This window comes from Myotis daubentonii, chromosome 18 (genome assembly GCF_963259705.1).
Source record: "Myotis daubentonii chromosome 18, mMyoDau2.1, whole genome shotgun sequence".
Taxonomy (NCBI): Eukaryota; Metazoa; Chordata; class Mammalia; order Chiroptera; family Vespertilionidae; genus Myotis; species Myotis daubentonii.
The window spans coordinates 8,587,501-8,613,417 of NC_081857.1; the positions used below are offsets into that span (position 1 = coordinate 8,587,501).

The 25,917-nt window shown below is 54.2% G+C and overlaps 2 protein-coding genes across 6 annotated transcripts in view; both read right to left on the minus strand.

Annotated features, from left to right (window-relative positions):
- PLEKHA6 (pleckstrin homology domain containing A6) overlaps positions 1-25,917 on the minus strand; it is a 113,885-nt gene that overhangs the window by 66,911 nt on the left and 21,057 nt on the right. The window contains exons 1-2 of one of the 5 annotated variants that reach the window (XM_059674013.1): positions 3,367-3,593; positions 3,031-3,256 (exon numbers count right to left, since the gene is read on the minus strand). The exons of 1 other annotated variant lie outside the window; for it this stretch is intronic. The gene's annotated coding sequence lies outside the window, so the exon portion shown is untranslated. Of the gene's footprint in view, positions 1-3,030; positions 3,257-3,366; positions 3,594-9,421; positions 9,594-24,536; positions 24,630-24,875; positions 25,001-25,917 lie in introns of those variants that run through there. 3 more of the 5 variants (XM_059674017.1, XM_059674012.1, XM_059674014.1) reach the window with 3 other exon arrangements.
- LOC132220668 (pleckstrin homology domain-containing family A member 5-like) overlaps positions 7,018-25,917 on the minus strand; it is a 58,037-nt gene continuing 39,137 nt past the window's right edge. Inside the window, exon 4 of the mRNA XM_059674023.1 lies at positions 7,018-7,202. Within this exon, the coding sequence (XP_059530006.1) occupies positions 7,022-7,202 (181 nt within the window). The 3' untranslated portion in view covers positions 7,018-7,021. The remainder of the gene's footprint in view (positions 7,203-25,917) is intronic.

Below are 25,917 nucleotides of genomic sequence, written 5' to 3' on the forward strand. Positions count from 1 at the left end.
ATTTCAAAAAAAATGAAATTTAAGGAACCCTTAAAAGTTTGCCCATTTTTAAATTTGCCAAATAAGGACATTTAAAAAGGCCAACTACTATTGACTCTCCCCATCAGCTCATGAAAAGAATAAGAAAGCCATACCTTAGAATATTTGAATATATCCCCTGTTTACCCCCCAAAAAAATCCTCTAACCTAAATACATTTTGCTTTAAAAAAAAAAAAAATCAGTGTGCTCTCCGTGTTTTTGTCATTTCACCTAAGACTGGCGAAAACTCTGTCACACACCAAAATGTGATCATCACTGGGCCAGACTGGCCTCTCGACGTCCCTTTCAGCATAAGCCGAAAAATTCAGAGAAAGACCCTAAGCTTTGGGATTGGGACCTTCCCAGGACACCTAGGCCGGGCAGACGTGGCAGGGAGGGGCAATCAAGAAGCGTACGCTATTCTTCACGTAGGTAAATCCACTCTGTCAGCCTCAAAGACCTGAACAAATGTTGGTGGTTGTTTTCTAAATCCAGTGTTTGGGGAGCAGCTACCTCCAGGGAACCCCTGAGTTTTACAGCTCCCGCCCCTGTGCAGATAACTCAGGGGGGTGGGGGGGAAGCCAGTCTGTCCCGAGTTAAGCGTTATGTGAGCTATAAAGGCCGTCGCTGGTGAATGGCAGCATCAGATCCACACATCACAGACCCAGGCCCCTGCTGCCATTCCAGTTGCACAATGAGAAGCCCAGGGAGGACTGACTCCGTTCCAGGGGGGGATTTCACCTCTGCCTTCCACAGATTATTGCTCTGCTCATTACTCAGCGGGAAACGTGTGGGGGATGAAGAGGTAGAAGGGAGTTGATACATATGGTGGTGCGCAGGGGAAACACACAAAAAGCACTGGATTAGGAGCTGAGTGTGGCTCAGTTGGTTGGGCGGCATCCTGTGCACCTGGAGGTTGCAGGTTCGATTCCTGGTCCAGGGCACATGCCCAGGTTTCGGGCTCCATCCCCAGTAGCGGGCTTGCAGGAGGCAGCAGATCAATGTTGCACTTTCGCATCCATGTTGCACCCTCACATCAATGTTTCTCGCTACATTCCTCTCTTTCTCTAAAAAAAATCAATAAACTGTTTTTTAAAATATTTTTATTTTTAAAAATATTTTTATTGATTTCAGAGAGGAAGGGAGAGGGAGTGAGAGATAGAAACATCAATGATGAGAAAGACGGGGGATTGAGCCCACATCCCAGGCATGTGCCCTGACTGGGAATCAAACCCTGACCTCCTGGTTCATCGGTTGATGCTCAACCACTAAGCCACAATGGCCGGGCAATAAACTATTTTTTTTTTTAAAGGAATTGGATCTTGATCCTAATCGTTGCCCTTCTGCATCTTTTGGCTCCAGTTTCCGCATCTCTGTTGAAGGACTAATATTCTTTCTGTCTTCCTTATAGGACTGCACTTAGACTGTGAGATCTCTGGGGGCAGAACCATGCCTTATCCGGCTGTGCATGCTAAATAGATAACACCGGACCTCAGAGAGAACAGGGGTCCATAGACACCTGCTAAACTGAACCTCTGAAGTGCACTCCAGGCTTAAAAGCACTACACGACTGTATAAAGGAAGGGTTATTATTATCTGTTGGCCAAAATTATGCACCACACCATCTAGCAAATATACAAAGACATTGGATTCTATTTGGAAGCAGCTGATGATGTAAATAAGAACTAATTTTTAGAAATGCCCTTAGTTTCCAAAGTAACCAGACTGCACAATAGTAATTATTTTGCCTAACAGATAGCTGTGCAGACTCAATTGCACTGTACAGCGTCTGGTGCTGAAGTGTGTTTCTGCACACTTTGCCCAGCCCACACCACCACTCAGCCATCTCTCTCGTTATCTCCCGAAGTCAGTAGCACACGCTGGTGCGCTCACTATTTTGGGTTATATCTATATTGAGAGCTGGGGCCCCTGGCTGGCAGCAGCTTTGGAATGTCTGAGAGCTGTGGGCTCCTCGGTCCCCTCTCCTTGCTCCTTTCCAGCCACTCCTGCAGCTCACTCCACCACATGCTTCCAGTGCTTGTCTCACCACCCAAATGGGCTTTTCAAAGCCACCTCCGGCCTCTGGCAGAGTCCCACTGGCCTGGCCCACCCTTCCTGCCAGACCCTGCCTCACGGCACGGGCTGTCCACAGGGAATGACATCACCAGCCCCCTCCGCCCCGCCCCCCAGACGAGGCAGGTCTTTGATCTCGGCTCCTGGACACTGAGAAACACCATGCAAACCCTGGGAAGACAGCGCCACGCTCAACCAGCCTTACCCACCTGTCAGCTCCTCGCCCAAATGCCTGCTTCGGGAAAGAGTGCCAAGCCCCACCCGCTCCACACACTGGCCTCCACCCTGCCCCATGCTGAGGCACCAGGAGAAAGTGCTCCTGTCACTTGGCCCTTCTCGGCTCTAATCCCTTTAGGCTGCTTCAAGCTAATTCCACATGGAGACCTCGCTGGGGTTCACACTGGTTCCACCTCCCACCGTGCGAGCAGCTACAGGACTCCCGTTAGCTGGTGAGGGGGGTTCCCAAGTGCCCGCTCAACCAGGCCTGGCTCCAGGGCCTCGGTCCTCTGGGCACACATCTCCGCACAGATCTTTGTCCCCACGTTCGCTCTGCAGCCCCTACTTCCCAGTGAGGAAATAGTCACATTCTAGATTCCAGAAATTTTCTCTAACTTCCTCATGGGAGACCCCAAAGGAAGATGGGCATTCATGGGACATTCTTATTTGTTAGGAGAGAAAGACGGGATAAACGAAAGAAAAAGGAAGTAAAAGATTTGCTTTCAATATAATAGAAGTGCCCCCAATATGCGCCTTCTCTCTCTCTCTCTCTCTCTCTCTCTCTCTCTCTCTCTCTCTCACACACACACACACACACACACACACACACACACACACACGCCACTCCTCTTTGCCCAGCATGTGCATCCTTCTCCCTGGCCCCCTCCTGCTAGCTGGGTAGCCGCAGTCTCCTAGCCCAGGCCCCCTGGACCCGGTTTTACCTTCCATGCTGGAAGACTCGGACCGCTGACTGGGAAGGAACGAAACACTACTCCAGATCCGAGAAAACTGCCAAGGGTGGTGGATGCAGCTCCTGGGAGCAGGCGGAGCGGAGAGGAGAGAGCCCGGAGCCCAGCAGTTCCCAGCCTTCCAAGGAAGGCTCTGGTGTCAGCTGTCTCCCTGCTCCGCACTGACTGAAAACCAGGGAGTCTCCCGATAAAGCAGGGTCTGAAATCCGAAACTGCAGGTTGGCCGAGTCCTATATAAACACACTCACACCCTGGCCCCTTGGTCTGATGGCTTACCCGCCCGCCCGCCCTGTTCCCCTCCCTCCTCACCCTGCCTGCAGCTCTGTAACAACAGACAGCCCTCTAGCTGCTGCTCCTCCAGACACCAGAGCACAGCCCTGCAGCCCAGGGAGAGACCTGTCAGGCATGGTCCGGTCTCTCCCCACCCCAGCCCCTCCAGCAGTTCAAGTCCAGGTGCAGAAGTGGTGCTCAGGGTCATGGAAGTAAGGATGATGAGCAAGTCCCCAGTTTAGAAGCAGTTTCCAGACGCTTCCCCCACATCAAGGAATAATAAATAGTCTGCTAAGGTTCAGATCCAAGATAACTGGTTAGAGTAGAGTAATTGCTCAACGCACCTTTCTCCTCTCCCCCTTCCTCCCCTTCTCTCTCCTCCAAGCTCCTGTGTCTGGCTGTTATGAGCAACCCCTTTCCCTAATGTTTCACCTGTAATAAGAATCAGGCCACGTGAGAGTGGGGAGGGAAATCACAGTGACAATTACCTCATTTTGCTGATAAGGGACTGAGTGAGGCCGGGAAGATGAAATGGCTTATCAAAGCTGGTGAGGGCCTGGCCACTGTGGCTCCATGGCTGAGCATCGACCTATGAACCAGGAGGTCACGGTTCAATTCCTGGTCAGGCACACGCCCGGGTTGTGACCTCCATCCCCAGTAGGGAGCATGCAGGAGGCAGCTAATTGATGATTCTTTCACTATTGATGTTTGTATCTCTCTCTCCCTCTCCCTTCCTCTCTGAAATCAATAAAAAATATATAAAAAGCTGGGGAGGCACTCCCAGCCCAATCTGGCATCTTGGGTGGTAGAATGGAAAGAGAAAGTTTAAATGTCAGATGGAGTCATGTTTTGAAACAACGAGCTACTCACTTGAATCACTGAATGTGAAAAAGTCACTTAACTTTCTTGGGCCTCCATTCCCTCCATTGTAAAATGAGGTAAATGGTACTATTGAGAAAGTGACGACTAAATAAGGTAGCAAGTATAAAGCAGTAGCACACAGTAGGCATTCAATGAAGACCCACCGCCCTCCGGCTCTGTTTACCATGCACACTCCCTTTTACCTCTGACTCAAAAGGTAACTCTAAATTGCCTTTAGTATTTACTGTTCCTTCAGGTGTTGGTTTAATGTTTCTCGTTCATTGTCTTTATGTCACTCTGACTAGTAACAGTCACGGGTCACTGCACAGGCCTCAGAATGCAACGCTTCGTGTCTCTAGAGGGGGAGCTTTATTTACAGACCAAGGTCACAGATTCGCACGGCAGCCTCGCTGCTGATGCCTCCCACATCTCCACCTCCGGGCGCCAAGCGCCAGTCCCAAGAGCATTTCCCCAGAATGACAGGCACACCTCCCTTTATGAGCTTCACTGGTGTTGAGTCTTTTACAAAGTGAAGGCAAGCCCTGGCTGGTTTGGCTCAGTGGATAGAGCCTCAGCCTGTGGACTGAAGGGTCCCGGGTTCGATTCCAGTCAAGGGCACATGTCCGGGTTGCGAGCTCAATCCTCAGTGGGTGGCGTGCAGGAGGCAACCAATCAATGATTCTCTCTCATCATTGATGTTTCTATCTATCTCTCTCTCTCCCTCTCCTTTCCTCTCTGAAATTAAAAATATATTTGAAAAGTGAAGGCAAGACGCTCCACCAGCAAAAAGATTACAACCTCCTTTATTTACACGCCTTGCTTTATTGTGTTGGTCTAGAGCTGAGCCTGCAATATCCCCAAGATATACCTGTAGTCTTTGCCTTGTCTAAAATGAAATTAAGATTCACCACCCACTGACTAACTATATTATGGTGCAGTCCCCAAGGTAAGTAAAGGAAGATATGAGGGGCAGAGCAATTAATTTAGTATGCTACCATTTGGGTTAAGAAATCATTGGTAACTACCTATCTATATATACAAAAGCCTAAGCGACTGTCCGGCCGTCCAACCGGTAGCTATGATGCACAATGACCACCAGGGGGCAGATGCTCAACACAGGAGCTGCTGAGCTGCCGTGATTTGGCAGCTGCGGTTCAGGTGACACACCCAGAACCAGAGAGGAGGGAGCCCAATTCCAGGATGCGTCACCTGAGAACTGCCCTCTTGCACACAATCCAGGACCCCTCCAGGGATGTCGGAGAGCTGGTTGCAGACCAATCCCCACAGGCCAGGCTGAGGGACCCCACCAGTGCACGAATCCGTGCACCGGGCCTCTAGTATGATTATAATGCCTAGAGCAGGGATCAGCAAACTTTTATGAAAAAGGTTAGATAGTAAATATTTTCAGCTTCATTGGCCATATAGTCTCTGTTGCAAATATTCAATTCTGCCTTTGTAGTACAAAAGCAGCCACAGGTAATAGGTAAAGAAATGAGCATAAATTAATTGTATAAACAAATGAGCATAAATGATGAGTATAAATGAATTAGCATGGCTGTTTCATATAAACTCTACTTGTGGGCACTAAAACTTGAATTTCATATAATTTTAATGTGTCACAAAGCTTTATTTGTCTCTTCCTCCCCCCTCCCCCCCCCCCAACCATTTAAAATTATAAATATCCTATTTGGTTTGTGGATCACACAAAATCAGGTGGCGAGCCGGACTTGGCCCATGGGTCACAGCCTAGACTGGCTTAGAGCATCTCAGAAGGACCAGCAGATATTGGTAACAGTGACCTCCAAGGAGCGGGTAGACCCGAGATGGGGCAGGAGGGAAACTTTTCACTGAATACCATTCTGTATTGCTTGACGGTTGCAATCCATGCATGTTTAAAACATTCCATCGTTAACGGGCTCCCCATCTAAGTTCTCTGACTTGTATCCATGTCTACTTTTACCGTCCAACACAATCAGGCTTCGAACTGCCAGGTCAACTCTGGCTCGCCCTCTCCCACCCCAGACTCTCACCCCAACAGGAATCAGTGTCCAGAACCCACTGGTCCTGTTCACCAAAGTGCCTCAGCCCACTCCTCACTGGTCCTCCCCCTACCATTGTCTATGGCTCTTGCCATTGTCTCTACCACTCCACTGTCATTCTATACAGGCTGGCACACTTACCCAACTTTTTACTGGGGTAAAGCTTATTTCCAGAAGGGAAACGGAAGCTTCTTAAGGACTGGGACTCTGTATTGCCTCCCCCTCGGCTCCTCCACCAGCGCCTTGCACCTGGTGAGAATCCTGCAAACAGTTGCCTGGTTGTTCTCTCCCATCCTGTTGGTGATGGTTTGGAAAACACGCAGTGGTTCTCAACCTTCTGGCCCTTTAAATACAGTTCCTCATGTTGTGACCCAACCATAACATTATTTTTTGTTGCTACTTCATAACTGTGATGTTGCTACTGTTATGAATCGTAATGTACATATCTGCTATGCAGGATGGTCTTAGGCGACCCCTGTGAAAGGGTCGTTCGACCACCAAAGGGGTCGCGACCCACAGGTGGAGAACCGCTGGAATACAGGGAAAGGTCCATCCAGAACAGAAGCCAGTCTGAGACACGCAGCAGGGCAAGAGGGCGCAGGAGTGCAAAGCCTTGGATCGCAGGAACAAACATGTAGGGAGAGGAAAGGTGTCAGAGTCAAGACCTGCTCCAAAAAAGGGGGCTGTGCTTTGGAGAAGGAAATCAGGAGGCCCCCAGGGAGTCTCCCCCTAATTCCAATCTCTGGAACATTAGCCTAGTGGGTAGGGAAATGGTGGTGGTCCCAGAAGGGATCTCAGTGCTGAGCAGTGTGCCCTCCCACCCGGTGCAGGAAACGCTCTCCCCAGCACCCAGGCCTGAGCTGCCGCCTGAACTTTGCAGAAACCAGGCACGCATTACTTTCCAGGCAGCCTGTCCACTGGCGAGAGTGCTGTGAGCATGATTTTCTGCTTCCACCCATGTTTCCTGTTCTGGAACTAAACAGAAAAAGACTTCCTGAATGGGGAATTAAAAACTAATGATAGCTACCAACTATAATAGAGTTTTCAAATATTTCTTCCTCCTGAGATGCTCAGAGGGTTTTTAAAGACACAAAAGCATGGACTCTTTGGAACTGGAAAGACCTTTGCTCAAAATGCTTATTGAATAAAACTGAATATAGTCATTTTCTTCCTACTTCCCAACATGAATGCGGGTTGTGCTATAAAAGTAATTGCTTTATTTCTTTATAGGAAAAAACTTCACAATCACCTGTGGTAAAATGGGTCTTAAAATCCCATTTGATACCACAGGGAACTCATGATTAGCGGGTTCGCTCATTTACACCCAGTCACACAGTGGTAAAGTCAAAATTCAAACCTTCGTCTACCCAGCTTCAAAATTCAGTCTTTTTCTTACAGCCCAAAGTTTCATGACAGTAGGTCACCAACCTCCCCCTGTCTCTGAAATCCACAGAAATGGTTATTTCTATCATTTCCATCGGGAGCAGAAGAGACGGACAGCCTACAGCCCATGCTCCACTTGCCTGCAGTCCCTCACAGGCCCATCCTCTGATGTACTCAGGCCTTCCAGGGACGGAGAAAACGAGAGCAAAGACGATCCAAAGCCAGGATGCCAGCGTCCCAGCGACATTCAAGGGCACAGTGGCCTCTCCCTGGCTCCCACGCGGTGCCCAGTCCTGTGCTCCCCGGCCTTCACAGGGGCTGGCTCCGGCCTCCCCACGGGGCTTGGTATCTGGAAGCCCATGAAGCATGGCATTGTTTGGGCAGCACAAACACAGCGTTTACCTGGGTCCTGGCACCTTTCTTTTGGTAAATATTTGGCTGGCTCACCCAGGAGAGGGCCGAGGCCTCTGCCCCACATATCCAACCACCCAGTTCTCGGAAGATGAGCTGGGTGGGCACAGAATCATCGCCACGCTTAAATCCAGCCACGGCCCGGTCCCCTGCATCAGCGTCCTCTAGCACAGCCTCAGAGCAGCTCCGAAACATTTGCAGCTTGGCCCTCAGCCCGTTATCAAAACTGAGCTGCAAGTCCCAGAAGGGTGTCTGACCATCTATGGCAGTGGTTCTCAACCTTCCTAATGCCGCGACCCTTTAATACAGTTCCTCATGGTGTGGTGACCCCCAACCATAAAATTATTTTCGTTGCTACTTCATAACTGTAATGTTGCTACTGTTATGAATCGTCATGTAAATATCTGATATGCAGGATGTATTTTCATTGTTACAAATTGAACATAATGAAAGCATAGTGATTAATCACAAAAACAATATGTAATTATAGATGTGTTTTCCGATGGTCTTAGGCGACCCCTGTGAAAGGGTCATTCGACCCCCCAAAAGGGTTGCGATCCACAGGTTGAGAACCGCTGGTCTATGGAGATGGAGTTGACAGGGCTCAGTGATGCACCTTCATGCAGTCAGCTCCCACCTGGCTCTCTCCAACTTCCCACAGGTGCCTGGATAAACACCTGGCTGCTCCTCCTCAGAGCACCTACCCCCAGCAACACACATGCTCCTGAGCTCATCTGGCCTGAGTGGGTAGCTGGACACCAGGATGACCCTCCCATTTCTCAAGAGGGCAAACCACAGCCAGGAGTTTGGAGCTCATACAAACAGGATGTCAATATTGGAGACAAAAACAGACTCCAGGCTCACTGCCTCTCTTCTTAGTCTCATAGAGAAAACACCCCCTCCCTTCAATAGTCTATAATCTATACTGGCCCAAGGACACCCCATGATGCTCAGCCTCCACTGCCCCCATTCTCCAGGGGCTTCACCCTGAACTCTGAGGCTACCCGCCCTTCTATCTGCCATCTCCCTGGGAGATGTGGTCATTAGCAGAGAGCACTATGAAGGTGTCTAATTAAGCAATCAGCAGCAAACGCAGAAACCTGTTCAAGCTACCCCGCAGCATCCACCAGGGATCCTCTTACAGGCAACTCCCTCCCCCGAGCTTCCTGGAAAGGTCCCCATTGTTTGCCTACAACACAGAAAAGTGTCTGGTTCTGCCCTCCTACTTATCAGCTGGCACTGACTTCACAGCCTCGCCACCACCCCAGGGGGTGCCATTCACAAGGCGCTCAGTGTGAACGGGTGCCCCCAGAATCGTGGGACACAGCAGCCCCAGGGGGTGGGAAAGTAAAGGTGCCCAGATGGGAGGGACAGGGCATTCTGAGAGGATGTCCACCTACCTGGCCTCTTTAGGAGTCCCAGAGCCATACCCCGCCGCGCTGGCATTTCGGGGTCAGGGCACGGGTCGCCAGGAGCCCCTAGAAGGCCGGTGGGAGGTGGCCGCGGTGGCGGTGGACAGCGTGAGTGGCTCGGCACCCCTCCCACCTACGTTTCTGGGTCCTCTCTTGCCTGCACTGTAGCTCACCTGTTCCTGTTTCACCCTTTAAATGGAATGTTCCACTTGCCCTGGAAGCCCAGGGGGAGGAAGGTGACCTGTGGAAGGAAAGCCTTCCTTTTCAGAGACTGGCATCTCTGGGATTCCCTCAGGTGCTGCTGCAGACGACGGGTGGGGGAAATGGGATGAAGCAACCGCAGAGGAGGACCCCCGGGGGACAAGGCCGCCTGGAACTGCTGCCCACTCCCCCTCGCCTGGGGATGGTCTACGCGGGAGCCTGGAAGGGAATAGACACCTGCTGCCTCCGTGGCTCCTGGCAGATCCCCTCCCGGGTATCAGATGGGCACCTCCACAAGCTGGGGTGCGAAACAGTGAGACCCCCCCTTAACCTCGTCTCCTGTGCCCCTTTGAATATCTTATCTTTCTTCTCCTGAGCCCTTATCTCTGACTCAGAGACCTTTATCAGCCCCTTCACCATGGAGCGGGAGGGCAGATGCCGGCGTAGATGCCACAAGGTTCTCAAAGACAGAGTGTGATGCCAGTAATGGAGGCGGGGGGGGGGGGGGGGGGGCGGGGCAGCACCTCAGGGACAAACCCAGGCCTTCTCATTCCACAGGGGCTCAAATTACTCCAAACCCACACCCCTGCAGGTGGGCGCCTCTATCCGTGCAGGCCCTCGGTGCCTGCACGTGCCCCGGGCCCTGCCAGCGTGGCCCAGAACCCTAACACACTCTTGTTCCCCCAGATATGCGGGTTCTCTCCGACAGAAACGGGAGAACAACATCTCTTTCCAGCCACTGGGCCCTGGCCAGCTGTTTTCCAACTCCTATGAGACAAGTTGGACTTTGATTACAGCAGAAACGATTTAGGTTAGACACCAAGAAGCACCTGAAATGAGTGGTAAGAGGAGGTTTAGGTTTAGGACGTGTGTTGAGCTTTAGATTTACAGCCAACTTCCCCTCTGTGAGGTGTGGCCCTCGGCCTGAAATTCTCTTGGTCAGAAATTTCCAGGACTTGCCCCTCCCCTGCCTGCATCACACAGGCCTCACCTGCTCCCTGTCTCGGGGCCCAAGGCCGGCTACAGCGCATCCCCATTCATCATTCGGTGTCATCGTCCACTGCTCAGTCTGTAGATTTCCTAACCCGGCCGGAGCCGCTCAGTATTTCTGCAGAAGCCTCAGCATCTCTGCTGCGGCCATGCCATCCCCACCCTCTCCCCCAGGGCGTCCCTCTCTTGTCCTCTCCAGCCACCAGAGCAAGACAACCTTGAAGGTAGCAGGTCTCGCCGTGAAGATATGGACGTGAGTGGGTCATTGACTCCAGGCATTTCCTGAGCGTCCACCGTGCTAGAGACTGAGGCAAGGTGACGTCCCGCCACCCGAGGCGCCCGATCCTGATCCTGGACACCTCAAAACCAAACCCACCCAACCAGCCTCCCTCAGAGGCAGCCCACCACCGGGAGGTGGGGGGGAGAGGGGGCGCGTGGAATGATGGAGCCGGGAGATAATGGGGAGGGAGCAGCATGGGGACAACAGCTTCTGAGAGGGAGGGTGGGCGCTCCAGACAGGGTGACACAGGGGAGAGGTGGGAGACCATTGGCCCTTGCCTAGGTCAGGGGTCAGGCTGGAGGTGAGAATCGCCTCCATTTCCTGTGTGTTCACACTGTGCACTATTGGGACTGCTCTGTACGTAGGGTCTTGTTTATCCCTCGTCACTACCTGACGCTGGAGGAGTATGTGGGGCCAGGCTGTGGGTCCCACCAGGCATGATGAGGCTCCTGCTCAGGAAATATTGTCCAGTGATCAATAGAGCAGGTGATCTTGGGAGGCTTACTCCCAGCGGGAAGCGGCAGGGACAGCGACAGGCCTGGAACGTATGTCCTACGTTTGCAAACTATTCAAAGCAACACCAGGCCTGAGGAGGGAGCGGGGGCACTGGCTGGTGGGAGCCCAGCTTTCCTGGCAGGATGGAAAGTGGGTGTTCGAGCACGCCCTGTCCCTGCGAGAAACCCAGGGAGGCTGGGAGACAGCTGCCGGGAAGACAGCCGGAGGTCACTCAGAATAGACCACAGGAGGGACCTTCCCAATGGGCCAGCCTAGTGTACTCAGCCTCCCAGCAGCCCCTTGACCCAAATGCCGGTGTGGGGGCTGTGGGGCAGGGTCTCTCTGCATGTGGGGGCTGTGGGGCAGGGTCCCTCCGCATGTGGGGGCTGTGGGGCAGGGTCCCTCCGCATGTGGGGGCTGTGGGGCAGGGTCCCTCCGCATGTGGGGGCTGTGGGGCAGGGTCCCTATGCACACCCCACCCTGGAGCTGGCAGAGCCTCCTCCACTGGCCTTTCCCCCCCTCCTGCTCCAGAGGTCAGCACCTCAGCTGATCCATCCCAGAGAGAAGACAGGTCCTTCACAAAGGCCAGTTTCCCTTTCCACCCGTGTAGCCATCCAGGCTTGAGTCTAACCTTCATCTGACTGGGATCTGAATGTATTCCCACTGGAGAAGTCAACAGGGCTATGGAGCTTACGTGGGTAAGCATGACACTACCAGGCAGACGGAAGCCACAGCGCGCACCGCCGTCCTCTGGCCTGGCCCTAGCATCCCGGGTGGAGATGACTCCCCTGTATCTCCCCAGTGGGGGCTGGGCTGAGGAACAGAGGAGCCAGGGGTGAACCTCAGATAGGTGAGGCGGCCTCTCTGGACCCACTTCCTCAAACATCTCCAGGGTTAAGGCGGAACCCCACAATCCACCGTGACCTGCAGGTGAAATCACCGGAACTGGGAGCCAGGAGACTAGTCCTGCTCTGCTCTGAGCCTCGGTCACACCCCTGGCCCTCTCTTCCTTTACCTGCGGATGGGACAGAACCTCCGCCACCCTCATTCCGTTCTTGTGAGTGTAAAATAACTTGATGAATATAGAAATGTTTCCAAAGTCAAGCCTAAAAGCAAAACATAGGACGCTGTTGATGGGACTCTGGTCAGCTCACAAGGAGGCCCAGGGGCTTCCCGCCCTCAGCCCTCAGCCCACACCCTGGGCTCCAGGCTGCAGTGCATGCTATGGCCTGAGTCTGGGGGTGACGAGGTAATGACCAGCAATAGCCCCCCAGCCAGATCTCCAGGGACCAGCGCCAGAGCCCAGAGGCAGCGACTCTGCACACTGCCTCAGGGCCCCCACGTCTGGAGCCACAGGTGCTCCTGAGCCCCGCTATCCCCCGCTGTTGCCATGATTTTCCCGTCTCCCCACCAGACCCTGAGGGCAGTGACCAGGTCTGATTCACCTGTTTTCCTGGTGTCTGCCTTCCAGTGATTCCTCAATAAATGCTTGGTGGGAGGGCAGAGGGAGGGAGAGTGGGAGGGATAAAGAAGGAGGAGAGAGGAGAGGGAGAAATGGAAGGAAAGGGAGGGTGGAGGAGGGATGACAGATGGAGGAGTGAGCGGGAAGCAGGAGGAGGGAGGGGGAAACCATGGTGACCAGGTACCAAGATTGAATGGCCACCTCCAGCCAATGGGCTTGCACCATGGCCCTCTGTTGGGCTAAGTCTAACGGGGACATGGGGACCCGGGGACATGGGGACACAGGCTGCCCCTCGCCCCGCCCCCCGCGCCCAACCTTGTGAGGGGTGGGCTTTCAGCTGCCAAGAAGGCCGGGCGGTTCCCAGGACTCCAGACTCTGCTGCTCCATCGCCCTCCCTTCTCCCCTGTCACACCCCCCGAAAGTGAGCAGAGCGGGTGCCCCCTCAGGCCCAGCTCTGCCCCAGGCCCACTCCTCCTGCCTCAGTGTCCTCATCCCCCGCCCCCTGCTAAATGGAGGCTCATTCTTGTCCTGGATGCTGGGAGTGGATTTGGCAGGATGGGGGCTTGCGGCTGGACACCCCACCACTGGACTCCCAACTCCGAGGTGGGGTGGCCTTTGGGGAGTGCTGCTCAGGTGACGCCAGCAGAAACCTGAGGGAAGAGCCGCAAAGAGCCGCGTTCCTCCTTCTGGATTCACCTCAGACACAAGCTCTGGGTCCCTCCCTGAGGCACTGAGAGGTAGAGGGGGCGGCTTCTAGAGGGAGGGGCCTGAGCAGGCTTGGCCGCTGCCTGACTCGGGAAAGCTGGAAACCAAGACTTAACAAGCTGGTTTCTCCCTGGAATTTCCCGCGGGGGAGGGGGCTGGGGGTGGGGGAGATAGGGAGACTGAACCCCTGAGAGGCCCCCACCGCTCCTCCTCCTTTCTGGAAAGTACTAGGTCCCCACCCCTTCCCCACATGGGCCATGATCACCCATGCTTGTGAAGACCTACTATCCGCAGGCATGCTGGCCCTGGGCAGCTCTTGGAACTGGCTCCCTGGGATGGGGGTGGGGTGGGAAGTGGAGAGGGTCTCGGCCTTCTCTTAAAAATCCAGAATAATGCCAGCACACTGCACACTCTGCCCCATCTCGTTTGAAAAACAAATTCTCGAGCCAAATCTGGCCCATGCCAGGCAGTCAGGCACCTGGAAGTGAAGCAGGAAGCAATTCCAGGAGATCTTGTGGCTTCTCCTTTGTGCCAAAGAACTGAGGGGCGGGGGGGGGGGGGGGGCGCGGGGGTAAGGGGGGGGTTAGTGGAGGTCGGGGGGAGGGGCCTGGGCTCAGTCACCTGGGCTCTCAGAAGGGACAAGGCAGCTATTGCAAGGCAGAGTGTGGGAGAGTGTTAGCCAGCGGCCACAGCTGCCCAGATGACCCCTGAGAGCACCCACAGGACAGTAGAGTCAAGCAACATGGACAGATGGACAGGACCGTCCACCACATAAAGCACCACTCAGTCAAAGCCAAGGGCCCTGACTCTACAGCTAACTGTGCTGTGTGCCCTCAGGCAGGCCACGGCCTCTGATCGGCAGGAAGCTGGACCCACAGGGCCTTAAGGAGGGGGGCAAAGAGGAGCAGCAGTCAACTGTGTCCCAAGCCTGCTGAAACCCTTAGGGCAGCAGTTCTCACCCTGTGGGTCGCGACCCCTTTGGGGGTCAAACGGCCCTTTCACAGGGGTCGCCTAAGACCATCCTGCATATCAGATATTTACATTATGATTCATAACAGTAGCAACATGACAGTGATGAAGTAGCCACGAAAATAGTTTTATGGTTGGGTCACCACATGAGGAACTGTATTTAAAGGGCCAGAAGGTTGAGAACCAACCTTAAAAGGCTTTTAAGTCCATTCTCCTGGGTCAGGCTGCCAGCCTGCTTTCCAGCGTCCTCCCCTGAAAGCCCTGACAGGTGGGTTCCCTGTGCTCCAGCCCCTGGTCATGTGATGCATTTCCAGTTCCCATGCCTGGTGCATCTCAACCTCTGGGCACATGGTTCCTTCTGTGGGGCTGTATCCCTCCCCCCCCAAACCTCCCCCATCCTTTAAGGCTCGGGGCAGACCTGCTCCCACAGCTGCTTCTGACCTCCTCCCAGACCTGAGGTCCCACCTAAGCTCGGCCACCTGCTGTGTGACCTCGGGCCAGTTTCCCAACCTCTCTGGACACCACTCTTCTCATCCGTGAAGGCTTTTGTCAGAGCGTTCATTTAAAGACGAAGAAAAACAGCATGTCTGAGGCACTGACAAGAGTGCCTACAGAGAGGTGTCTTTCCTCTGTGTCCAAGGCGCCTGCCCATCTAATCTTATTTTTCTTCATTCTTCGTCTACAAGTCTGTCTCCCCTGCTAGACAGTGAACTTTAAAGGACCATGTCAAATTCCTCTTTCACTCAACAAATATTTAGTAAAAGTCTGCTCTGTGCCAGGCACTGTTAGGTGCCAGGATGCAAAGGGGAGAAAGGCAGTCTCGTGGTTTGGTGCCCTTAGTGCTCAGATGGGCACAGAGGGCCCAGCTGCTGCAGAGTCAGGAAAATCGGGCGCCAGGAGCTGCCCGGGGACTCTGCATCGCAGGCCTTGCCTCCTCCCCTTTCGCGGGAGCTTAAAGGACATTGGGAAGAAGGAACTGAAAACATAACCATGACCTTGCTGCCTACGTTCGTATGTGCTATGTAGGCACTCTTGTCCGTACGTCAGACACACTGTTTTTCTTCGTCTTTAAATGAACTCTCTGACAAAAGCCTTCATAGATGAGAAGAGTGGTGTCCAGAGAGGTTGGGAAACTTGCCTGAAGTCACACAGCAGGTGGCCGAGCTTAGATAAGACCTCAGATCTGACCACCTCCTGCCTTTAGTCTCATGCTGCCCGATTTAAATGCACTAACAGATGAGGCCTGTGTGCCTAGACTCCTTTTATAAAAGGAGGAAATAATGATCTCTTAGTCTCCAGGCTCTAAACAGTATGACTTTCATTCTAGCGGCCCGGGCAGCCTTCTGGAAATGGTCTGTTCCTTTTCTTTCCCGTTGCAACCGCAGTTCCCAGGCTGACTCCCCACCCTTCCCCGGGGAAGCCAATGGGACAGCTCATCCAAGAGCTGCCATCAGCTGTTGCCACCTTCAGCGTGTCCTCAGTGGCTGCCTGACAGGTGGTCCCAGACCCCTAAAGCCTCAACCAATGTCCCTATTACCTGGCCCTATTAACCACTGGGATTCTGCTCTTATGGGGAGACAGCAGATAATGGGCACCGTGTCACCTAGTCCCTCACCACCCACAATCGCAAGCCTCTCGCTGCTCCTGCATTTCTCTACCAAGCATATTCCTCTCAAGTCCCAGTTGTGACTCCTGCCCATGCGGCCTCCCCGTTTGGGCTTCAAGGGTGCTTCCCCCACATGCCTGACTCCCCTCAGTCTTTGCTCCTGTGAACCCCCGCTCCCAACTCCAGCTGACTGGCCTGGGGGTTTTGTAGATGCCCTTCCTGTCCCGTGAGTGTTGTTTTGCTAATGCAAGTTCTATTCCTTCTTCCATCCTAAACCTAAATGATCTGTTCCCCGAAGCCAGCCCGCATAGACCTGCCCACCCTGATCTTGCCTTTGTTTTGCGTTTCCTCGGAACGTCAGATCCTCCCTGCATTTACACCGGCTGGAGCCATTTGTTACATTCCTTCATTTGACAACCACGTACTAAGGATCTACAACCATATGCCAGGCATTTACTGTGTCTGCTGTGTGCCAAGCTGGACTAGGCCCTGGACATTCAGCGCCCTCCAGAGGCTGCGCTCCTGTTAATGACCTTCAGGCCCTTTCCTGGGGGGGCCGCCTCCGCACTCAGATGGGGGGGGGGGTCTGGGGACTGTCCCCTCTGTTCCATCCCAGCCTCTGACATTTACAAAGGACTTTTACCTGAGCAAGGTGCTTGCACATCTATTATCGCATTGCAGTTGCACAACACCCCTACTGGGTAGAATGGAAGGGGCTATGATTCCATTTGAAAGATGGAATGACTGAGGCCCAGAAAGATGAAGTGACTCCAGCAGGTTACCAGCCAGGTCCCCCGGCTCCCAAGGCAAGTGGCCTTGGCACCACACAGACCGGGACCTTAGAGAGCTAGATGGCAACAGGTGATGATCCACCTCCCAACCCCTGTCAGTGCCAGTGGACATCAAGGAAGAGGGAGACTGAAGCAAAAATAGAGGGTGTTAGAAAACGCTGTGCAACCGGAAAGTTTACACACGTTTGTCCTGTATTCCTGGCACGCAATGGGCACTCAGTACATATTTGCCAAAAGAATGAACGCCTTACTAGAGAGGCACATGGCAGAGGGCATGAGCTAGCGAATAATAACAGCGGTTTGAGCTCACACTCAGTGTCAGGCATATTCCAAACGCAACTCCCTTCACCTTCACAACGTCCCCACCACGTCCAAGGTGGCTGTTTTCATCTCCCTCTTACGGATGAGACAAAATGAGGTCCAGCACCCAAAGTGGCACCCGGAGGCTGACCCCAGAGCCGTGCTCTTGGCCGCGTTAGCCAAGTCCAGGCCAGATGCTCCGGCCATCCAGGTATCGTGCCGTCCTCATTACCAGCGCGCTGAGTGAGTGTTCTGGTGAGTGCTGAGTGAGGCCTGCAGTCACCCTTCTGCCCTGGGCCCCGCGGTTCCGCATGAGCCTGTATGAGTCACAGCCGTAATGAGGTGAAATAAAAACCCAGCCTGGGGATTTTGGAGCGGGGGGGGGGGGGGGGGGGCGGGGGGTGTGTGTTCAGCTGCACAAGGACTTTATGAGTCCTCTGCACTGTCCACACCCCAGAGTCCTGCCGCTCCCAGGGGCCTGCCCACCAAAGAGCAGCTCTTCTCACTGATACATATATATATATATATACACTTTTTTTTTAATTGATCTCAGGAAGGGAGAGGGAGAGAGAGATAGAAACATCAGTGATGAGAAAGAATCATTAACTGGCTGCCCCCTGCACGCCCCACACTGGGGATGGAGCCCACAACCCAGGCATGTGCCCTGACCAGGAATCAAACCATGATCCTGCCTCATAGGTCGATGCTCAACCACTGAGCCACGCCCGCCAGGTATTCTCTCTGGCTTGATTGCTAACAGGCCTGGTACAAGTAAAGGATTGGGAGACATTTTCTAGCATCTCATCCATGCCTGGAGGAGAGGACAGGGCTAAGGAGGGCAGAGTTGTGTGTGTCATTGGGAAAAGATTTATATGTAGGATACACGGGTCCTTGGAGAATAATCCTTTTATGGGATGGGATGGGATGGGATGGGATGGGATGGGAAGATGGGGCTGGGCAACTCCAGCTCTGGTGACGTTTTGGTCCCTGTCAGAAAGGGGGATGACACTTAGGAAAGTCTCAGCACCAACAAGACAGGACTGGGGCTCTGACGTCAGGTTTCTCTAAGGGAATCTTCATGGGAGGGCTAGGATTCAGAAGGGGGCGCCTGGAGCAGGAAAGGCCGTCCCGGAAACGCCAGAGCGAAAGCTTGTGTGCCTAATAGTGCTGAGTTCCAAGTGGGTTCTGAGCTCAGTGCTTCTCTGTGACTTTGGGCCAGTAGCTTGGAACCCTTCCACAGACTTCAACTTCCCGTTTATTACAAGGGGATCCCAGCGGGGACTGCGTTAGGGTGAGGGAGACGGGCCCCATGCTTGGAGTTCTTTAGAGAAGAGGAGACAGAAATGCAAGACCTGGTGGGAGCTCCGGCTGCAGACAGGCAGGAGCCACCTCCAGGCTACGCTTCAGCAGCCGCAGGCAGAGGGGCCGGGCTGTTTGCTTATCTGGGAGATAGGGACGGCATGCCTCCTGCGCCTGGGTATGTGGCCTCTGGGTGCAGATCTCTGGGGTCAGCCCACGGAAGCTGAATGGCAGGAGGAAAGGTTCCCGTGATTTGAGCAACACAGACAAAGGCAAACTGAGCTGGAGGGAGATGGGCAGAGAGAACAGCCAGCGTGGCTGGGGGGCCAACTACCCCAGTTTGCCCAGCACTGAGGGCATCTCGGAATGCAGGACTTTGGGTCCTTAAAATGGAGAAAGTCTCAGGCCAACCAGGACAAATTGGTCACCCTACCCAAGGGCTCACTCATGAAATAGGCCTCCGGTGCCAAAGGACCCATGGGCACCACGTGGAATCTTCATGCCCAGACAGACTGGCGCTCAGGTGTCTCGACCCTGGGCACACGTTACTGTGGGCACATCCCAGCCTCGCCGGGCCTCTGTTCCTCCAGGAGATCCGGGTAAGTCTACCTTCCCGGCCGGAGGACAAAATACTCTTAGAAACTCACAGGTTTCTTGGGACCCTGAGCCTGAGAAAGGACTTTCTTGGAGTCGCCCACAAAGCAGGACTGGTGTCCTGGCTGTCCCACAGGTCACTTAGTTCTGCAAAGCTCTCAGTGGCCGGGGCAAGTACAGGATAAAGGATGGGCAGGGGGAGAAGCAAGAACAGCCATTCTCCAGGCCCCTGATGCCAAGCACAGCTGAGCTGCTGTTAACTTACAGGCTGGGCAGAGCAAGGGGCAGTGCCCTGCTCCTCACCCTGCCCAGCCCCTCCCGAACTGTCCAGCTCAGTGAACTGAGTTCCCTGGCTCGACTCCACCTCATCCCCACCCCCCGACCCCCAGGCTGCTTTGTGGGGCAGGCTGGGCATCGACGTGTCCGGTCCTGCTGCAGCCGACTTTATCTGCGGCCCAGGACAGCTCCAGTTCCATGCCCCTCCTGCCAGCTGAAAGCAAGCCCGGGCTCAAACTGGGCCCCGAGTTCATGAAGACCAGAGGACAGGAGTGGATACTGGGCTCCTCCTCCCCTCAAAGGCAGTCTGTCCTAATCTAGGGCCAGGACCAGGAATAGGGCCAGGGCCAAGCCACTGAGAAGTCAGGGTGGAGAAAGCTCCTCCCTTCTGCCTTGGCCAACTTACAGTCATTTCTTCATTCAACCAATGTGTGAGCAGTGCCCACTATGCGCAACGCACAAGAAAGAAACGGAGGTGACGGAGACTCACTCAGAACCCGAGGGGGGGAGCGGGTGTGGGGTGCAGAGAGCTGAAATCTACAGATCCTTCCCAACACTCACCCTAGGGAGTCCATGTCTGGCTGCTCCACTCTGTCCCCATGCACCCACACAAGTGAGCACGTGCAGAGTCGGGAGATAAAAGGAAAGAGGAGAAGCCAAAACCCCAGCTAACTCACAAAGCAGAGCTCTGAGGAAGAGACAATCAAGCATTACCTCCACTTAGACCCTGTTTCTAACGTGCAGCTTTTACAGCCGGAGCCCTATGGCCCACCCTAAGGTTCAAGCTAGAGATGGAAAAGGGTCTAAGGAGATGTGCCGTCAAATTTCTTTACCTTCTCCTTGACCGGTTCATTCATTCATTCATTCATTCATCCAGGTCGCACTTCATGAGAGCCGTCTGAGTGCCAGCACAGAGCTAGGCACTGGGAGTCAGGGCAGTTCGACCCGACCCACTCAGCGTCTCCTGTCTCCATCATCCCCACTCTGGCTATGATTCCAATGGGTCAGAGCCATGCGCCCTTGAACCTGGCTCCCTGCTCAAACCCCAGGGCCCTGCACTTGGGCTGGGACACAGGCCAGGCAGAAGCCCACTTTGCACAGCAGCCTCTGTCGGATGAAATTAAGGGCAAAGGAGCTACGTGGGTGTCTGCCTCCCCCCAGCCTCTCCCCTCCTCCTGCCTCCTCTGCCACTCTCAGCTCACATGCTCAGCTCACAAGGCTGAGCTCCCAGGAAAAGAAGTAGCTCAAGGATGTGACAGGCGGGAGCCCAGTGAAACAGAAATACAGCATTTCATGTTGTTCCTTATGTACCAGTATCTCCCCCCATCCCCCCGAGTATCCTCTCTCTGATGGCCAAGAAAGCAGTGCCCCTGCTTCTGTTTGTCAGCCCTCCGACCTCTCCACACCTGGGGCTGAGACCTCGCTTCCTGTTTATCCCCAGCTCCATTCCTTCCCGTATCTCTCTGAAGGCCTGCAAATGCTGTCTGGTCTGTATTGCCCAGCACAGGAGGCGTTACAGGAAACAGCCAGTGATAAGGAGCTAATACAGAGCAAACGAGCTTGGTGCCTACCAGTCTCTCCCTCTCTCTCCAGGCCCCTTCCCAGGAGCCCTCCCCGGGCTGGAGTCTCGGCCTAAGTGGGCCAGAGCCCTGTGGCTGATTGGCATGTCCTCTGCCCAGGCAGGTTGCTGTGTCTAATTGTCTAACTGCAGATTTCCGTCTCTGAGCTGCATGGGAAGATGGGCAGCAGCTGTGCCAGGCCCCGAGGGACCACAGGCTGCCGGGGAGGCGGCGTGATCACCTGGCTCTCTAGACCCGAGGCCTCAGGGGGCCTTCTCAAGGGCAAGAGACAGGCCAGGCCTCCAAAAGGGAAAAATACAAGAGCAAGTCCAAGCCAAACCCCACGTCCTCCCCGTCCCTCCCCTCTGCTCCCATTCCTAAGGACAGGACAAAGCAGGCATCAGAGAACCAGGTGGCCAGGTTTCCTTTCTCACTGTAGGCACATCTGACTCTCTGTGTTTCAGAGGGCAAGTTCCCTGACTTCTCCGGACACAACCTCATAGTCCTTAGACTCTGGGCTGGAGCCCTGGCCACTTGGAGATGACCCTGGCTGGGGTGAGAAGGGAGGAAACTGCTATTAAGTGCTGCTTGGACCTCCTTCATGATGGATTCTGGAACAAGGAGCGTACAATTCTACATCTAAGACATACGGTCAAGTTTCAACCGTCTGCCGCTACCCTGTCCTTATGTAGCGTGTGAGGATTCTCAAAGATAGATACTGCGTCGAGCAGAATAGCTATCATTTCATGAGCACCTACTATGGGCCAGGGACTGTTTACATGATCTAAGTTAATATTCATAACAACCCTGTAAGGTCCATGGAGACACGTGCAGAGGGAAGCTAGTTAACTTGCTCAAGGCCAGGCAACTCCGAAGCGGTGGGTCAGAAACCACACGCGAGCAAGCTGACCCCAGTGCTCCCCTCTCAACCTCTCGTGCACACGCACACGTGCTCTGCAAACTACAGACTAGCGTACAAATAGGAAGTTATTATTAGGTAGTCGATAATAGTAGGAGCCAGGGGTGAGTACAGGGTACAGTCAGGGAAGATCTGTGTCCGAGCACTAATTTGATTAAATATTGCTGAACTGTATTTCAGAGCTAAATGGAAAAAGTATCTGCAGTGTCTCGGGCTCCGACTCTCTCCATCAACACAAAGGCTTGAAATTTGACTAAATGCAGATTCAAACGACTTGATCCAGGGCGCCCAACCTGGCATTTATGGGGTGCCTGCCTTACTAATCCACACAGCGGCCAGGACGGTGGGAGTGCGCCACCCATTGCCATGTGGTCCCAGCCTCCTCAGCAGCACCTCCCAGAGAAGGAGGCCTTTCTCCAAAGTAAGAGATCACTTACTATGGGATGAAAGAAGTAACATCTAATTAGAGAAAGTCATTAATAGGCAATTAGCCTGTAATGAGTTAACGGATCTAGGCAATGATCACCAAGGCTGCCCGGGTCACAAAAGGAGAGACAGCCAGACACTGCGTGTCTCCCGATAGATGCCGACACCACAACCCCCAAATAAATAAATTAAAGGAACCTGAATGTGATTAAGCCTTCCATCTAGCCACACATGCAGGGACAGTGGAACAAGTTGAATGATATAATGAGGATGCAATCAGCCAGATCCAGAAGGTTAACACTCTACAGGACAAATGAGCCAGTTTTTCCAGCAAAACATTGTAAGATAGAAAAAAAGGAGAGAAAGAATATAGGTGGGTGAGTGACGACCCATGAATCAAGAGGTCATGGTTCGATTCCCAGTCAGTGCACATTCCCGGATTGCAGGCTCGATCCCAAGTAGGGGGCATGCAGGAGCAAGGATTCTCTCTCATCATTGATGTTTCTATCTCTCTCTTCCTCTCCCCTCCTCTCTGAAATCAATAAAACTATATATTTTTTTAAATCATTGATTTTAATAAAATATACATATTTATTTTTAAAATATCTATCTCTATCTCCCTCTCCCTCTCCCTTCCTCTCTCTGAAATCAATAAAAAACTATTTTTTTAAAGAGTGACTTAAGAACTATAACAACCAGTCACCATATATATAGAGATTTATTTGGATGCAAATTAAAAAGAAAACTAGGGAGGAAACATAATAATCAGAGAAATATGAAAATTAACTGACTATTTGGTTATATTAAGGAATTACTAATTTTGTTTAGGCCGGATAATGACTTTTTTAAGTCCCTCTCTCTAGGGATGAAATGATACGCTGCCCAGGATTCGCTTCCTAATGATCAGAAGGTAGAAAGGACTGGGAGTAAACCTAAAACAAGATTGGCCATGAGATGACTTCAAAACTATTGAAGCTTAGACACATGGGGACTGTCATATTGTTCTGTCTACTTTTATGTGTGTTTGTAATGCTCTATGATAAAAAGTTTTAAAATAGCGATCAGAGCCCCCCCCCCCCCCGCGCCCCATCATCACTGAGGTGCCATGAGCACCCCGCAGTAAGCTCCTCTGAGCTGCCCAGGCGCTGGCTCTGACCTCCGCGGCTCCCACGCTTGAGACATGATGGGAGAGGCCCCTCAGGCTGCTCCCTTTCCCAGCAGCTCCCCTGCAACAAGTAACCCTCACTTTCCACAGCTACACGCCCCTGAGGCCTCAGACAGAGACACGGCCATTGCAACATCACAGAAAGCAGCCCTCCCCCGGCCCCACCACAGGCCAGTAGTGGAGACACACTCAGCCCTCCGAGGCGAAATGCCACACCCTCCTCCCCAGACCATCCTGGCTCACAGGTTCCCAGCCCCACATTGAACCGAGCCTCTCACTGCGCCAGGATGGTGAAGGGAAATGTGTCCCCGCAAGGCAGCGGCAGCAGAGGCCGGACAAGTGCCTGCTGCCTTGCTGCCTCCACTGGTGCCCGAGCGGGAACGGGGATGAGGAGAGAAGGAAGCAGTTGTGGGATGGACAGGCCATAGAAGAGCCAAACACCTAAGGCCGCGCTCCAGCCCAGCCCAGCCCAGCCCAGCCTGGCCCGGGAGCCCAAGCTGTCACCGGCCCCACCTTGGGCAAACAGCTGGCACCTCCCAGGCTGGTCCTCCCCACAGCACTTCCTGGTGCTGCTGATCACGGAGCTCATGGGAGAGGAAAGCACACCGAGGGGGAAAGGGATGGAGACTTCAGAGGGGAAGGGAGAGGATACGGGGTGTCTGGGGGAGCCCTGGGAAGGGAGGGAATCGTGGGGACAGCCCTGGCACATTCCAGAGCTGAGGATATAACTGAGGAAAGGAAAGAGTAGAGGAGAGGAGAGGAGAGGAGAGGAGAGGAGAGGAGAGGAGAGGAGAGGAGAGGAGAGGAGAGGAGAGGAGAGGAGAGGAGAGGAGAGGAGAGGGCAAAGGGAAAAGAAGCAACAGTAAGGCGTGAGGATAACTAGATGGAGCCGGAGAGTCAGAGGCCCCAGGAACACAGAACCTGACTAACTGCCCACCCCGCTCCGCAGCCCGCCCCCTTCCCAACACAATTTCCCCCCAGAGGGTTCCCCGCCCTTCCAGGCCTCAGAGGGGTGTCTGGGCACCAGCTGGCAGACACCTCATGGCCCAGCTGGTGCCTGTCCTACCTCCTGGCAGCTGCTCCTGGGCGAGACCAGCGGCTAACCCACCTGCCTCCTGAAGGCTGAGGGCTGAGGCCGGAAGGGCGGCTCCACCTCCGACCAAGTGGCCAACCCAGGGAGCCAGGGGAGCCTGCCCAGAGCCCGCCCCTGTGGGGCACAGGCTGACGGGGACACAGTTAACTCAGCATTCATACAAGGTGCCTGTTCCATATTCATGACCACGCTGGGCTCACAAGGTGACCGCCTCCCACCTCCTCACACTCGCTGACCTTCAGGGGCCCCGGGGCCCAAGGGTACCTGGGAGTCCACCCACGCCCGAGCCGGCCAGGCCGGCATGGTCCTCACCCGCGGGCATCGAGGAAGTGAGCCAAGTCCCTCGCTGACAGTCGGGGAAACTCGTGACTAATCCCAGGGCTGTCCCACCTCTGAGACTCAAGTCCTGGCTCTGCCCCTGGCCGTGTGACGAGGGCAGCGCGGACCGCCTCCCAGGCTCCGTTATACAGTCCGGGTCCTCCCTCGGCTGCACCTGCAGAGCCGGGAGCACGCCCCAGGAACCACGCTCCGGGCTCCCAGAGGAGCGACGCTCTATAAAGGCGAGGTTTCGTTACCATAAACCAGAGGCCCCGCCACACCCCGCAGGAGGAGGCAGGTTTCTGCCAGGCTCCGTGAGGCCATCTGAATAAGGAGAAGGCAGAGGACAAGCCAGGCCAGAGAACACCCAGGCCCCCAGGCCCCCAGGCCCCGGGCACCCTGCCCAGGAGCTCCATCGGGGGAAATGAAAAACGCGGCAAGAAAGAGTAAGGGAGGAGGAGGCAGGAGGATGGGGTGGGGAGGCAGGATCTGGCCCTGGGGTTGGTAATTGTGGGTTGATGGGGTTTCTCTAACCATCTGGGCTTGGCTCAAAGCGGGCGGGGGGGGGGGGGCGGCTAGGAGGAGCAGGCAAGTCACAGCCAATGGCTCCTTCTCGTCACTGCCCACCCTGGAGGAAACGTGGCTGCAGGAACTTCCACAAGGAATCGGGGCTGAAACCTAGGACGGCAAGAATTGCCTGCCTCTCCTCAGAATACAATGTTCGTACCACCCCGGGCATTGCACGGCTGTTCGCACGCGTTGACCATTTTCACTGTCGCCTCACAAATCCACGGCAGGGAGCTCGTGTCAGAGTCTAGTCCTCAGCTGATTAGCAGCTGGGGCTCGGAGGGGGTGACCGGAGGTCATACATCTCAGGGAACTGGCTCTCACCCCCCGGGCAGCCCAGGCCTTGCTCGGCGGGTCACACGAATGCCCAGGCCTGCCCTGCTGTCTGGGAGGACGCTCCTTGGTCCTGCTCTCTGGCGCTCTGTGAGCCACCTACCCGGCTACCAGGACCAGGAGTGAGCCACCCACT